This window comes from Egretta garzetta, unplaced genomic scaffold (genome assembly GCF_000687185.1).
Source record: "Egretta garzetta isolate BGI_Z169 unplaced genomic scaffold, ASM68718v1 scaffold322, whole genome shotgun sequence".
NCBI lineage: Eukaryota > Metazoa > Chordata > Aves > Pelecaniformes > Ardeidae > Egretta > Egretta garzetta.
In genome coordinates this window covers 500,468-516,991 of record NW_009259044.1, presented here as the reverse complement: position 1 = coordinate 516,991, position 16,524 = coordinate 500,468, and the positions used below count along the sequence as shown (strand labels likewise).

The following is a 16,524-nucleotide window of genomic DNA, read 5'->3' as shown; positions in this document are numbered from 1 at the left end:
CATTCGTTTGGGATGTGGAGGATGTCTTGGTGTTACCTATTGCAGCTAAGGAAGCTTTATGAACAGAGAGGGTGAAACTAAAGGTGGGGTGTGGAGCAACAGGAGCCTTGCGTGCTGGTATGCGTGGCCGGCTGGGGTTTGTGTAGGGTTTGTCAGCACACGGGAGGCTGGCTGCAGCCCCTGGAGCCCAGGTGGGCAGAAGGGGTGCCCAGTCACCATGCTCTGGTGGGCTCTGACTCTGCGGTGGGGATTGCAGCCCTGCAGGCATAGTCCAGGGCAGTGGAAGTGGTGCGTGCACTTTTAAAACAGCCTGCAGGGCTCATCACCTCTAAGGTAGAGCTGTCTTCCTGGCCAGCACAAGAGAAGGGGCACATCCCGGGCCATCACGTGTAGTAGCCCTTGTCCCTTGTCCCTGGACAGCTGCAGGTGACTCTGAAGCCACCTCGCACTTTGCAATGCTGACATGGTGGGTTTGCTCTGATGGTCGTATTCCAGTGTGTATTTCGTTGTGCTCTCTCTAAGCTCATTGCCGTGTAATGGCTCTGTGTAGCTTCTTTTGTACTTCAGCAAAGAAAGAACAACCAGCTCGGTTTCATTTGAACTTCTTGGGCAATGCAAATAATTTCCAGAGTCCCAAGGACCTGGGAGGTGCATGCACAAATGCAGGAGCCCGCTCGGACCTGGTAGAGCTTTTCAGCTCCAGCTTAGTGCTGGCTCTGACAGACAGACAGACGGACAGACAGCTTCACACAGCCTTTCAGGCATCTGTGATACTGCCCAATGAAGACTCCTGAGTCTCAGTGTTTCTGGTATTTGAGGCTTTTCTGTCCCCTCTTCCCCTGTTATCCTGGATGATGGAGAAACGATTGTGTAAGTGTAGAGCTAAAGCTTTTGGAAGCGTCTGCTTTTTGTAATTCAGTTCTGGAGCCCCTTAAGAAGGCAGGAGCCCAGAGCATTTTTCCATCCAGGACTTCATATTTTCCTTTCAGGTTTGCATTAGCAAATGTTTTTTTTCCTTGCAGGTTAAGAGTGTTTCTAAATAGAAAATTTCCAATGGCTCTGGTGATAATTGGTCATTCTGCATTGCTGTACCTAAAATTGTCAGCATGCCCTTTACAAGACCCTGTATGCTTGCTGGAAAATGTTTGTTGCCGATCAGCACTTTGCATACGTGGTACTGGCATGTAAACAATTTAAAAATAATTCCAGATTATGCAATAATCATGAAAAAAGATCCCTTCAGTACTGGATTTTTTGTCTTTGAAGCGTTCTTCTGTGTTTCAGATCTGTTTTGTAGGGTTATGAGTTTCCTTCTGGGGCAGTGAGCATCGATTGTAAGCGCTGTTGCAGGCGCGGGTTTCTTTTGTACTCAATACATCATCTTTTCCACTGCCTTGGCAGGCAGATCTTAGCGTAGAGCCGCTCCTTTAATTAGCTGAAATAATGGATGTTTGGGTGAAATAGAACCACAAAAAATAGGCAGAAAAAGTGTGTGGAGTGTTCCCTGTGTGTCCTGAGAACCTGGCACGTCTCGCTCGTCGTGAAGAGGCATCAACCAGGGTCAGAGGGACGAAGTCACGAGGATGGAGCCAGACTCTTTGCAGTGGTGTCCAGCGGCAGGACAAGGGGCAGTGGGCACAAACTGAAACATAAGAGGTTTCAATTGAATATGAGGAAAAACTTCTTTACTTTGAGGGTGATGGAGCCCTGGCCCAGGCTGCCCAGGGGGTTGTGGAGTCTCCTTCTCTGGAGATATTCAAGGCCCACCTGGACGATGTCCTGTGCAACATGCTCTAGGTGAGCCTGTTTTAGCAGGAGGGTTGGACTGGGTGATCTCCCGAGGTCCCTTCCAACCCTTGCCACTCTGTGATTCTGTGGCCCCGTTCTGGCGTGGTCTCTCCAGTGGGGATGCCGAGTTTCCCAGATAAACCATCCTGTTATCTCCCAGTTGGATTTACCATAACTTTCTCTCCTTGTCTTCTCACAGTGGGGGTTATAAGTGGTTCTGATCATTTTTTTAATCCTGCTGGGGGCATTTTATAGTGGAATTGGTTGGGCCATATGCCTAAATTTGAGAACAAGGTGAAATAGATCATAGGGTTCTTGCCACAGGGCCCTCCTTTGTGGGGTTCTGGGCCAGGTCCTGGCTACAGGGCCAGTTGGACCGGGAACATGTGGGCGGGCAGCGGGAACAACTTCCCTCCTGGGGACAGATCTTGGTCTGTGACTGCATTTTCTAAGAAATGAATTATTTAAATAAATGAACGGAACCTTTTATCTTTTTTAAACAACAAACGAAACCCTGCTTTGAAGTGTCAACTAATTAGAGAAGGAACACAAAAGGCATCTTTGTTTAATAAAGCATTTTTACTGACTTGGGCTGATTTAAATTTTTTTTTTTTTTTTTTTTAATAAGGAACTCGGGGTTTTGTTTTTTCGTCCTGGTTTGGGATGGGAATTATCTTTCAGTATCTCGAAGATTTCCACAGGGTTGACATTTTTGTCTTGCGTATCTAAGTGGGAAACGCAATGTAGGGCAGATCCATCATCCTTTGAAATCACTGGAGGCTTCCTGTTGGCTGTTGTTCAGTTTATTAGTCTGAAGTTTTTCAAAGCAACAGAAGGTACATGAGCCTGTTACAGACACTCAGAAATAACATGGCTTTCCATTAATTTTGCAAACCAGCCTGCCAAAGCTTCCATAGGGTAGTGTTGAAAAATGTTCAGCCACGCTTGTGAGTTTTTAAGCGTTTGAGGGGGCTGGCTTTAAATATCCAGCACATTTTAAACCTCATCTCTGTCCCATGTTTTTTTATTTGCTCCATGGCAGCGCTCAGAAGTCAAAATGGCAAAAATTAAGCTGGTAAGGGTTAGCTGTAGCCATCTGGTGCTGTTGAGGAATTAATGTCTGAGCTCAGCCCGGAGGGGCGCCCTCCCTGCCCACCCCCATCCCCAGATCCTCTCTGAACCAGAGGCTTGGATTTCACTGTAATGGGACGTGGAGATGAAAATAACTGTCAAGGCTAAAATGTAGTAGTTAATTCAGACAAAGCAGCAGCCAGCCAGCCAGAAGACATTACATCCAGTGGCCGCTGTAAGAGCTGCTTGTGCTGAAGCAGAGGTGGGTGGCTAACGGTCCGAGGAATTAATAGCTTAATTGAGCATCGCTGAATGGGGCACTGTGTTGAAGTCATCATCTTGATTTGCTCCCGTCTCTGGAAATACCTGCCCACATTATGACAAGGTCAGTAGCGGTTTTAAAGGTTTCTTATTGTTGTGATTCTGTTTTGGAGTAAGTTGGCTTCCTGCCCTATTTTATCCTGTGTTAAGCATCTCATCTATATCTGTTCTCTGCTAAATAAAGATATCCCAGTTCGCTGCCAAAGAACTCCTGCCTTATCGAAGGGACTAATGTAGCACTTGCAAAGTCTGTGAGCGTGTGTGTCAGTCAGGAACACAGTGATTTGGGATATGAAGGTGATAACCATCTATACAGCGTGCTGTCTTGTTATGCAGCCCTTTGTTGATTCCTAGCATTGACCGGCAAACCCTCAGCTTTTTCCTGATAATGCCATACTGTCAGTTTAGAAATTTAGGGTTGTTTTTATTTTTTTCACCTGCTGTAATAACAAGGCCTGAGGCAGGGTGTAACTACGTGGATCTCTGAAATTCTCATGGAACCCTTTCTTATTGATAAGACTTGGTTTTGTTTTGTTTCTCTGAGCTGGGACAGCACTCTGTTGCACTTTAAAATTTATACTCTTGTAATCTTTGAATGGCCATAAAATACCACTGCTTTTTATCAATAACCGCTGTTTCCATTGGAATATTTTTTTAAAACAAAATTAATCTTGCCCTTAGCTTTTGTAAAAGGCTGTTATTGCAAAGACAAGCTTAAAGTCTTACTTCCAAGGTACAAAACATTCAAATCAAAGGTGGGAAACATTTCCAAAGTTAGTTGCTTTGATACAAGCTATTGAGTTGTGTGAGGAATAGATGAAGGATGCGTTTTTAACATCGGCAAATGCCTCCTGTTTTCCCCTAACAAACAGCACTTTGGTTGCTTACAGTCGTTAGAAAGCAAGCAAAGAAAAGAAGCCGTGGGTCTACGGGAAAGTTAAATAAAGACGATGCAGAGATGATCTGAATGATAGGGAGTAAACCCCATGACCTTATTTTCATTGACATTCAAACATGTTAGAGAAATGAACCCACACCATTACAGCTCAGTTAGAATAGGCTTAATTTATGTTTTCCCGCTGAAAGCTCAGAAGAGGGGTGCTGATTTGGGGCAGCAGTTTTAGAGGCACCTGTACCAACCCAGGAACTCTGTCCCAGATCTGTGTGCAATAAAGCAAAAACTAAAGGAAATCAGAACGAGTGTATAAGAGCTTCTGGAGTTTCTAGTGGCCTTTTATTACAGGAATAGCCAAGAAGTACTGATAGAATATCATAACTTGCTATGCTGCTTTGCATATAGCAATGTGCGTTGCCAAACAGTAATGGAGACCCTGCTGTGCAAAGTGCAGAAGCCAGTTCCTAAATTCATTCAATCTAAGAATTAAAAGCACGTTGTTACATCCAGGCTTAAATGCTCAGCATGTTGCGTGATCAAGTCCAAAAAAAGAGAGGTTCAATATTATTCAGCTTCAGTACTGCTCTTATATCTTGTTGTTCAGGGCTACAGGCAGGCGAGGTGACCCTATTATGAAAGCCATGGGGAGCTCAGGTAAAGGGCATGTGATTTGTAGGGTTAAAACCATAGGCAGAATTTCTTTGGATTTCAGCCCAGATTTTTGCTAAAAATGGCTGATGTATGTATTGGCAAAACTTTATTCCCAGCCTACATGAATGCCAGTGCTGATGATAGTTCAGTCGTGCCTCTTGTAGAAATAAAACAGTCTTTAGTCAGTAGAATGTAATTTTCCTCTTTTTTTTTTCCTGCTGGTGAGTATAAATTAAGCTTATAAAACATGCTGCTTCTTATTTTCCATTTGTATTACAGAAGTCAATATATCATTTACTGAGTTGCCACGAAGTCTTCTGTGAACTGGGTAATTTGGTTGGTGAGATGCTTAGCTTTGCAATGGATGGCTTCCGTGTTTTTGGAGAACTTGGGAACGGATGGCCCACCTTCTCTCATTTAACCTCTGAAAGCTCAAGTTAACTTTGACAGAATCATGTGAGCACAGCTGCTGGTTGAGGGCAAGCTTTTTTATCTCTGTCTCACTGGTTTTGCTCTTTTCAGGCTTGTAATTAGTTCAATTGCAAGGGCTTTTTTTGCTGAAGACCTTTGGCAGCTTTTTTCCTCGGGTCTTATGCAGGAGGTCAATTTACTCTGCAGGATGCAATCACAGAAAGAAGTTTTGAGGACAGTTACATAAGGAACTTGAATGATGAGTAGCATTATCTTTCTGCCAAGAATGTTTAAATATAAATATATTGGGTTTAAACAGTAGAATTGCCTAAATTTTTTGCATTCAATGAATCTTTATTGAATTCTACTTGATGGATGTTCAAATCCATCAGTTTTGGTTAGATCAATAAAAGTTCTTATTTGCCTAAGACAAGACTAAAATTGAGTTTAGGGACTAAAACTGATTTACCAAAGACTGTGATTAAGCTGCCAGATAACTCTGGGAGCATGTAAATTCCACGACACCAGCCATTTGTGACATTCCCGTGCCTGGAGTGCCCAGAAGTCTACACCTAACGTACATGAGCGGACTGCGATGGTTGATGGCTGGCCCATGTTCTCCAAACAGTGGTGATGGTCGCAGTGGTTGTAACTAAGCCATTGCACTGCAAAGGACTAAAGAAACCTTGAGGGGGCCAAAAATATAAGAGGAAGCATGATGCATTAGCCAAGTAGTTTCGTGAAGTAGTCATTTAGTAAAACACAGAAGTGGTCTTGGGTTTAGGGTCTAGCTTGAGGAGTTCCTCCTTCCCTCAGTTACAGCATTGTGGTCCTTCTTGTGCTCCCTGGCCAACTGATTTGGTAGTCCTCCCTGCACGCTGGGGCAGTTCCAATGGGAGAGGTGGAAAACGCTCTTGTAGGAAGAGCTCTGGTGTGCGGGATGTGCAAGAGGTTGGCTGGAGACCTCTCTAATAGGTGAGGAAGTGGCACCGGAATCTCCCAGATCGCGAATAAATCTCTGACCGTGAGATACTTGTACCTCCACCGTCCCTGCCTGTGATTTAAAAAGAAAGATGGATTGCCCTGTTCCATTCTTCGGCAGAAAGGATGTGCCTTTACATGTGGAATGGCTGCAGATGTGGGTCTTAAGTGATAGTCCCCAAAATCAGGACTGAGGCTGGAAGGAAGTAAAATTTGTCCCTCCATTCAGCTTTTTTTTTAGTAACCGGATTAAAGTTTCTGTGCTCCGTCAGCCCCGATTTGCAGGGCTTCCTGCTCAGTTTTCCAGCTGGTTTGTATCTCCAGTGTGAGGCATTTTTTCCTCCAAGGGGAATTCCAGCGCTTCTCTCTAGGTTCAGGATTTCATCACAGGGCACCAAGTGCGGGAAGGCTGCATGTTCCAGTAACTGCACTGTTTGCTTGGATCTATGCTTCTTGATTTTACTTAGTCCAGTTCCGAGTTTTTTAGACTGGAGAACTATTTTGCTTTAAATTTCTCTCTTCTGTCACCCTTTAAACAGTCAATTGCCTAAGAATCATTTGCATTTCCTACCTTGGTGTCCATTAAAAAGGGAATTAAATCACATGCAATATTCTTAGAGATCCCTTCCAGGTGTGTGGTCTGCTCTAAAAGACTGGACTGAATGCTGGATGAATTTATTTTCCCATGTATCCCCTAAAACTACAGAATTATGAAGGCACTGCACCTATTAACATGAAATCAGATGCTGCTTTTTATGCTGTAATTTAACACCGCGTTCATCTGCCTTGATTTCTGCTGCTTGTCCTTCACATGTTCTGCATCATCCGAGAAAGGGTATCGATGTGGGCATGTTTTTAATGGCACGAATCTCTGGAGCCGTCTCCGATGTCTGAGTGATTTGAGCTTCATTTAAAAAATTGATGAGAAGTGTTAGTCAGAGTCTGTTGGTGATTCAGACTGCATTATCCAAAGTTATTTACTGACAGTTATGAATTGGTCCAAATTTACTTATTTTTTCAGGCTGCATTAAAGTGCATGACATATGTGTCTATTTAAAAAAAAAACAACCAACCCTGTTAACATACGTGAAAATCTGTGGGCTTCAGGGTGTTATTTAACTGGTTGCAAATAAGCAATAATAATTAACAGTGTTTTAGCAGGAAAAAATGAGTATGAAATGGTCTCTCTTCAAGTGAAAAGTGCTCCTTTCCTCTGGCTTGCACAATGTTCAGGCATGGACCTGAACGTCTTACTTGGAATTCAGTGACTTTCCCTCTCCTGGTAGTTGAGGGGGTAGGGGGAAGTCTTCATGATTGCCTCTTCCTTAGCCACCCACCGCAAACATCATCTCTAATGGTTTGCAGCTTTTAATCTTTGACATGTAAAAACTCTTCTGGCTCCTAACAGCATTTAAAAAAAAAAAAAGTCTAGCCTAGGAGACTCTCCAGGATTGATCAAGGTGACACTGGGGATCTTGCATAGTCTCTTTTACTCTCTTTTTCCAGCGTAAAAATAGTCTCAATTTCTTTTCTTCCATGTTCATTGAGGTGTATAAAGCTCTGGTTGAAAGTGTTGGAGAAGTACAGCGGGGTTTTATTAGGCTGTTGTCCAGAGGTTGAATGAAGAGTGGCTGAAGCAAGGGTAATAACGCCAGGATGGATGGCTTTGCAGGTTCTGCAGCCCCCTTGCTCCTTCAGACGTGCTGCCCGTGCCAACCTCATGTAAGCCCTTCTCTCCCCTGGGCCCTGCAGCAGAGGATGGAGCGGGGCAGGCTGCTGCGGAGCGTACGTGTCTCCATCCTTGGAAACCACCTCTCGGAGCAATTGGGGAACTCGCTGTCCATTTTAGTTTCATGTCCCTGTTGGAAAGTACTTTAACATTTTATCACTTTCTTTTATCAGGCAACTGAGTGCTGAGGGTTTTTTCCTCTTTTTTAAAACTGTGTGCAGCAAATATTCCACCGAAAATAATTCACCCCCTTTTTTTGTTGCCAGGATGCACTGACGCTGCAATATGCATGAGTAATGGACAGGTACTTCTTCCTGACCCCTCTTTTCTATTTTTACTGCAGGAACTGTGGACATGGGTGGCAAACAGTCCACAGTTGGCGAAGTCTCCATAGTTCAGACACCTGTGACAGAAAGCATTCAGGATGCTTACAAAGCTGGAGACACCACTAAGGCCCAAGAGTTGATTAAGTTGTCATGTGAGGAGACAGCACTGCAAGTGGAAAAGGTAGGGTTGGGTTACTACTCTCATCTCAAATTTTATTGGGAAAGAAACCAAAATGCCAAGCTGCTGGCTTCTGACGTTTCTCATGCAGAAAATCCAACTGGATATGTATGTCCCAGACGTGGCTGGTGGCGTGGGGCACTTTGGGAACATACACGCAGGGCCAGTATTTGCCCTTGAAAGCGCTGGTCCAAAAGATGAGACAGACCACAGGAACAGCGCATGTAGGAACAGGAGGTTGTGTGAGGAGGGGTGCTGGTGCTGTGGTCACTAAAAGAGGGAAATAGATTTTTTCCCCATAAAAAGGAAGCAGTTTATAGACTTTGCAAAAAAATATATCCCCCCATGGGTACAAACATGGTTAACGGCCCCCTGGGAAGATTTTGCTGCTTGTGTTTGGAACGATGTCCTCTGCGCCAGCTTCTGCGCTGCTCTGCCTTCAGAGCCCTCATTTTGAGCCTGCTCTTTGCACAAAGCTTATCTTAACATTTTGGGAGAGTACTTGCATGCCAAGTCCAGGCATATTGGCCCTCTCCAAAACTGGAAACACTATACCTTGTAGCAGAGCCGCGCAAATTCTGTCGGTCCATGAAAAATGGTGTTACGCTCACCATTCTGTGCCTCGGGCACTTTCGTGGTAAAACTGTACAAAAAACTATAAAGCAAACCGCAGCCAGTTAATATAATTAATATATCAACAGTAAGTACTATAATGGCTACTAGTGTTTATGACATTCTCAGTTAACCACAGTGACAGTGGGTAAGCATTTGCATGGACACAAATAAATACATGGCTCTAGCAATGCTCTTTCTTTGCCCACTCCCTTTACAGAGAATTTCTTTTGCCGTGTTTTCTTGACCAGTGCCAGCTTTTAGGTATCGCAGCAGCATATGGAGATCTTCAGGCGGTGAGGTATTTACTGAAGGAAGCATTAGTGGTGTTACCAACCGAACCTAATGATGACAATGCAGCTGTGGTGGCTGCATATTTTGGACATAAGGACGTTGTGAAAGAGCTGCTGGATTCCTTGCATGGTAAGCCTGTCGGGTCACCTCTGCCTTTCCTCAAGCTTTTTGGTAGCTGTGTGCTATAGCTTCAAGCAGGCACTTATTTACTTTTTTCACATCCCTTGAAATGGGAGGGACATAGTCATGGGAAAGTGCGTGGAGGGATCTAATCTCTGCTGTGTTTGAAGAAAACTTCCCCCATGGGGGGAAAAAACAGATGCATAAAAATATTCCGTGTTTGCAAATTGGAAGTGGAGGAAGATGCCATTTAGACAATTCATTCCCATCGGCCCTCACAGCTGGGTAACGTCCCAGACCCCACAGAGAAATGAAGGGATTTTCAGGAAACAGCATCATCCCACCCTGCTGATCCGGCAGGCGCGGCGGTGCTGGGAGTGAGAGCAGCATGACTGCCTGGCGAGTAAGAGTTTGGGTGCAGAGCTGGCAGCATGCTCTATGCTCTCGCATAGAGCGTTTTGATTTGACTTCCAGGGGAATTCCTTGTTTAGAATCATCGCTATATTTTACTTACATTTGATTTTTAAAATTGTTTTATAGCAGAACAGAGACATTTTTAGACCCAGACACAATTCTTAAGGCAGCTGGGGGGGGGGCGGAAAACAGCATTACTCTGAGTCAGGACCAGGAAATTAGATTTGAGTCCCTTGTTGCTCTCCCGGTGTACTGCGGGCATGGCAGCTGCTTCTCACCGGGACCCTCTATGGATTCCGGGTCCGGCAGTCCCGTGCGGCAGCCGGGGCGAATCGCTGCCTTGTCCTCAGACACTGCAGAACCCCCAACAGCTAAGCTAGGTCTCTGCAATATTTGACCAGGACATAGCTCTGGCTCCTCACTGGAGCTATGCACTTGCCAGTGACTGCAATGAGAACAGGAATAACCTGTTGGGAAACCTGCTTACTTGACGTTCTTAAACTGTTAGAGCACTAATGAGCAAAGGAAACATTCCTGTTTGGGGGATGCAATTAAACGTAGTATTTCCTTCAGCCAGAAAGGAGGCTGACATTGCTGGTTTTGTAGCCTAGTAGCAAAAATTAAATTACATTAATCTAATAATCTCAGTAATGAAAAGTGACTTAAGTAGTTTCTGGAAACTCAGCTGGGTTTAGAACTGACCAAACTCCTTTAAACCCTTGCTTCGGGGGGTCAGGGGAGGTGCTCTATACAAACAGCAGCTTTCAGAAGTTTTTCTGCAGGATTTTCCATTTGTTTCCCTGGGAAGTTACATAGAAACCAATCACAGGGCTTAGGAATAAATTGCACAAATTTGAAATTTGGCTAATGGGCTGCAGTGATTCTCTCTGGGTCAGTGTGAACTTCTTGGGGCTTACAGCTGACGCAGAGCCCTTTTTTTGCGACATGAGGGTGAGTGATTTTGTCCGGTTGTTAAGAATGAGAAGAACGATGTAATTTCCACATGGAGAAACTGGGGGGGAAAGAAAAAAAGTTGACGTGTAAACTTGGGCTTGTGGATGTTTCTGTAAGGATTTCAAAGGGGATGTGAATTTGTAAAGTAAATGGAGGTGATACTGTGAGTCAGGGAGGCTTTGAGGACTGCTTACTGTTAGCAGAAATAATCCTGTCTTGGGCATTTAGCTACATGCACGGAATTACGCACACCTAGAAGAAAGCAGTGTTATACAGGCAAACCATTAATTCAGGAAAAAAAAGCGCTTTGGGGATGACTGAAAGATTAGCAAATCCATGCAGAAATCAGAACATGGTATTTTAGTTTTTAGCCTTAAATGGCATTTGTCTAACTTCACTATGAATTGATAGTAAAAGATTCCCCCCAAAACGAAATATTTCAAGGGGAAATGAAATTTTTTGTGGGAGAGCTTAGGTTGCAGTGAAAGGAAACTAAAACAATTATTTTCTGTTGTCTGAAACATTTATTTTCATTTTATTCATCCAGCAGCACGAAAACTCAGCTGCTCCTCCCCATTCTTTGTATCCCCTCTGATGAACTTGGAAGAAGTGGCCTGTCCTTGGATGTTTGGATCTAATGTCTGTTGGATCAGGCCTGCTGTCTCTGCATGCAGAGACAGTCCTGGTCATCCCTTGCCACCTCTGTTTGGGATTAGACATTTGGTTTTTCTGCTGGTAGCCTAGCAGGCATCCTCGGAACCCTCCACTGTTGCTGGCTTTTGCACGCTTAGATCAGGGACAGTCAAAAAAGTTCTCCCGTTAGCTGGATAGGTAATGAAGAACAGTTAAGCAAAGCTGAAAAAATTGTGCCTGACCAGCTTAGGGCTCTTCACTAACACACTCCTGCTCCCTTGTCCTCGGGGGCTTCTCCCTATACACTTTGCATAGCCATTATTTGTGGGTGACTCTTGCACATCACAGCCCGGTGCCATCAACTAAGTCAAATGCCATATCTTTTTGGTAGGTCCTACTACTTGCCAACAACTCCTGAACTGGATGCTGGCCATAGCCTGCCAGCAGGGACATTTGGAAATAGTAAAACTCCTAATTCGTGCATACAGTGCGGACCCAGAGAGCTGTGCGGTCAGAAAGAATGAGTTTCCAGTTCTTATACGCTTGCCCCTGTATGCTGCTATAAAGGCAGGTATGTATTTGCATGCTTCAAAATGTTGCCCCTTTTCTGCCACGTCTTTTAAAGAATGGGCTGAATTGTTCGCATCTAGGAAGGCATCAGTGTGGTCTGGCTTGCCTGGAATTGTCCTGCATTTCCAGTGGGATAAATTAAAATAAAATTGGCTCTGAATCTTTTGACTTAGCCAAATTTAAGTCAGGGCCTTCATAAGTTAGGTTACTGTAAATGCCAAGAGGCTGAACTTTCCTCTGTAGACTCCTAGGGAAAACACCCTTCAAAAATAGAAACCTCGCAAGCAAAAGCGTTATTGTTATGGGCACTCTGGCTCATATGCTTGGTATAGGCTGAATAATTTACACTTCAAAGCACAGCTGTGTGTATAGTTTAAGAAGACAGGGAAAAAAGAAAAAAGGAGGAGCCTGGCCCAGTGCTTTTACATAGTGTCTTTGCTGTCTCAGTTTGACCAAACTAAATCCTATCACTGGAGGAAACAGTCCTTGTACAGTCCAGTTCCCTTTTTGCGCACACCCATGGGTCTTTTCAGAAGTGGTTCCTTCCCAGAATTTCTGTTCAGCTCCTTGTTGGCTCATTTACATGAGAAGAAGAGAACAGACAATCTGCTTTTCTCTAAAGGGAATGAAGATGTAGCTGTGTTTTTATTACGGAATGGAGCTTTCTTTTGTTCCTACATCCTGATGGACAGTCCTGAATCCAGCAAACACCTTCTGAGGAAGTACTTCATTGAGACCAGCCCACTACCAGGTAGTGCTCCAGCAAAAACAGTAAGTAGCCATTTATCTGTCTGAAGAGACGTTCTTTCAAAGGAGCATCGTCTTAATAATTGATATTTGTCTTCGCGTACCGTGTGGATGGTGATTCTTCTTCTCAACTAAGAGCCTTGTGGTTTGCTACCCATTTAGAGAACAAGCTGTGAAAGTGGTGAATTGCAAGGTGTAAAACATTAGGCCTTTAAATGGCATCATTGCGCAAGACGCCGTGTGTGGCAGCTTCCGCTTGGCTATTTTAACATCAGCGTGTGAACCAGGCATATGCTGCGGAAAGGAAACGTTGACTTTGTGCTCAAAGTCTTCCAGAGAAATAAGTGCTACCAGAGACTTCCTCTGTGACCCCAGGATAATCACTTCATCTAGGTTTCTGGTGTGCATGCTGGTTGCAAAGTGATGCCCGGGTATTAGCACGGCGCAGAGCTGAGCCTGTAAACCCTTCTCTGCCCCTGTGTCTGACAGCTCAGGTGCAGCACGTACAAATAGGCTTGTGTGGGTTTTTGCTAACATGGAGCATGAACAGAGCAAGCTTATATCTGCTCAAAATACCTTCCCTACTTCAGATCCTCATTGGTAAAAGATGGCTGGTAGCCTTTGCTGTCACTCGCCAGGGCAGAGCTGGCTCTCTGGAGCAGCGTGGAGAATATTCTGTGTGGTCAGGTTGTATTAGTTTAACTGCACTTATCCCACCGAAGTGATTTTTGATGGGACACAGAGGCCGATAAAAAGCAACTGAAGCCTTTTTAGGTTGCTTAGCCGCTGACAGCCTTTTGATGATTATGGTAATTCATTTGCATCTCTATTTCTTCCACTGTAAAATGGGGAGATTTAAACTCCCCACATCTCACAGCTGTTGGAAGGCTTAAGACATGGTGGCGACGCTTTGAGATCTACAGATGAGTGGCATTGTTTTCATGTATGGCATTATTACATTTCATACTTATCCCATGTCTTTGTATAACTAGGCTATATTCTTCATTCTTTTAATCTTTATTATCCAAGTCTCCTTTATTCAGAACTGAAAAATGTCTCTCAACCCACGCTGTTACTGTTTCATAGGGAAGCAGGTAGTATTTAGTAGTATTTCTACTGTTACCCAGCAAGTTAGTCACTAGGCATCCCCTCGACAGGTAGATTAACAAATGTTAAATAGGAGCAACAGAACCCCGAGCTTTCAATAGTTACAGTTTTCATCAGGTCATAAAAACTGTGCAGTGAAAGATTGTGAGGAAAATTTTCCAATCAAGGCTCTGTCTGCGTGAATCCCACTGCCAGCTGAGTATCTGTTTGCTCAGCTCGTAACATTGCGGGGTGTTGATTCTGCTTTGGTGCTAGGTAAAAATAAGCAGAGAGGGTTTCATAGTGTTACGAACTTCTCCATTCTCTGTTTTCCTCCCAAAACCCTGTCTCGCTGGATTCCTGACGACACTGCAAATGTTAGGGATTACAGTCCATGTATGTGGGCTTGACTTCATTAGGTTCAATCAGCGGATTTAGAGCCCTCCCTCTGGGATTCTGAGTTTCACTGAAAGGTAAGCAAAAGGAAGCTAAACCCTAGATGTTTCTGGATAAGAGCTGATAAAACTACATGCCTTTTAGAAGAAAAAAAAAAATTCCGACTAACTGGATAATTCAGCTTGAATAAACTTTGAAATAAATGTTTGAATCACAGGGAAGAAGTCTGTTTTCCATGTGAACTTGCTGGCAATGTTTAACTTAGCTGCTGTAAAAATGACTCAGCTTTGCTGTTGTCACACCCTGAGAGAAGAAGAGAGCAGTTTTGAAACATCAGCTAATTGCCAGAAGGGTCTGGTTTAAAAAAAAAGAAAAAGGAAAAAAAAAAAGAAAAAAAAAAATCAGACCCAGCAACTTGACCTTGATTCTTCTAGTAGCTGTTTATTTTTAATATGTTTGCTTATTTAATGCTTTCTCTTTGATACATTTTGGCAGACTGGGCCAAATTCAGGAAGATTTGTCCTAGTTTGTCTGCAGATGTCAGGTCTCTGGGAAGTGATAGTCACACACCCTGATAATTTTTTAAAACGTGACTTCGTAGCAGCTGCAGGCAAGCTGCCTCGATGCTTTCTTCCTATCTCGTGAGGTTCACGAACGTAAGTCTTCTTGTGGAAATGCCGTGATGCGTTTTGCAGTGGGAGGAAGCAAAAAAGGATTGTGCCGAGACTGCGATGTGCGTGGCAGCCAGCTGGATGGCAGAAAGCCTCTCCTCTTGGACAGGGCAGACCGAGCACTGGTCATTTCAGAATGAGCCCAGAACTTCCAACAGGGTTCGTCCCATCTGTGCTGCCTCCGAGTGAAAGCACCGCGCAGTTGACCTCCCGTTGATTTCACGGTAGTGAATGCTAGCAGCTATGCATAAAATGTGGCCTGGGAGCTCTGTTCAGCTGCCACTCCTGCCAGGGAGCCATCGCCCCGTGCGTAGCGCTGCCCTTTCTGAGACACGACGAGTTACGTCTCATTTTTCTAATATCTTATTCTCTTTTTTTTTTTTTTTTTTTTTTCCAGCATAAATTTATCCCCACATCAAACCCCTGTATTGCTAAAGAGAGGAAGTGATCAATTTTTACAGGAACAGGTAACAAATGCCAACCCCTCTCCCCCTGCAGTAAGGTGGCTGGGCACAGATTCCAGGCTTCAATCTGTGTAAGCAGCATGGAGATCCATATAACTTTCCAGTGTGAGATACATTTTTTTTTTTTTCCCCATTACAGACAAGAAAAGAGCTTAAATTGTTGCGATTTCCCTAGGAAATGTTTTGCCAAGAATTTTAAGCACGAGCATACAAATGTATGTGTATGTGTGTGATCTCTGATTTCTTTATCCACTGCCTGGCTAATCTCAGTTACATCACCATCAGTAAAGAAATCTGCAGCAGTTCCACTCAAGATTCACAGCAGCATTACTGATGGAGGAATTAGATCACAGTCCTCAGAATATCCCGTCTGCGGCAAGAGCAAGGTTCTGTTGGGGCATGTCACATCATTTAGGAGAAATGCACAACAGCCTTTTTTAATCACCTTACCAAACGGTCTCAAATCTACATAAATATTTTTTGTGTTTGTAGTTCATCGTTTGCCCAAGAGCAGTGGGGTTTCTTGCTTCTGCACAATTTCCAGTCCCTTGCCTTCCTCAGTGCATCCCCTGACATCATTACAGTAGAAGATTTCCATTTAGCTTTCAGGACTCATATTGAGAAATTCTTTCCTTGGCAGGAGAGGGGAGCCTGCAGAGGTTTTTCTTGCCCTTCCGAAGAGCCATAAGCCACCCAGAGTCAGGCTGTGGCCAGGAGCTAACAGCCTCTCATCACATCCCTCCCTCGTTGAGCACAGAGCTCCCCAGCCGGTGCCAAGTGGAGAAGGCTTGAGCTGATCGCTGGGCTCTGCCAGTTCAGCATCACAGAGCTTTGGCATCAAAGAAATGGGCTTTTCTGGGAAGATAGTGGAAATGATTAAGTACGAGTTGGGGAGGAAATCCCCTCTCTTCATTTCTGAGGTTTAGTCTCCCTCTGAGCAAGGTTTTCCTGATGGTTACAGGAGATAATTGATGGGTCTGATAGGCAGGCTGAGATGAATCCACCTTTCTGTAACCCTCAGTTAGTATTTCCGTACCCCATGTCTTGACAACAATATGGGTAAGTGGGAAGCCCCTTCCTTACTAGCAGTTAATTTTTAGACAATAGACGTGTTGTCTGGAACTGCTGCCTAAAAGCTTGGATTTTCCCCTATTCATTCTTGGTTTATCCCCTCTGCCCCCATTTTGGCTGAGTCTTAGCATAGCTTTTGAA

General features: G+C 44.2%; 1 protein-coding gene across 1 annotated transcript in view; it reads left to right on the top strand.

The window, feature by feature from the left end:
• The window catches only part of LRRK1 (leucine rich repeat kinase 1), a 79,047-nt gene that overhangs the window by 11,470 nt on the left and 51,053 nt on the right, over positions 1–16,524 (top strand). Inside the window, exons 2-5 of the mRNA XM_009635044.2 lie at positions 8,191–8,354; positions 9,215–9,386; positions 11,770–11,949; positions 12,571–12,719. Of these exons, the coding sequence (XP_009633339.1) occupies positions 8,191–8,354; positions 9,215–9,386; positions 11,770–11,949; positions 12,571–12,719 (665 nt within the window). The remainder of the gene's footprint in view (positions 1–8,190; positions 8,355–9,214; positions 9,387–11,769; positions 11,950–12,570; positions 12,720–16,524) is intronic.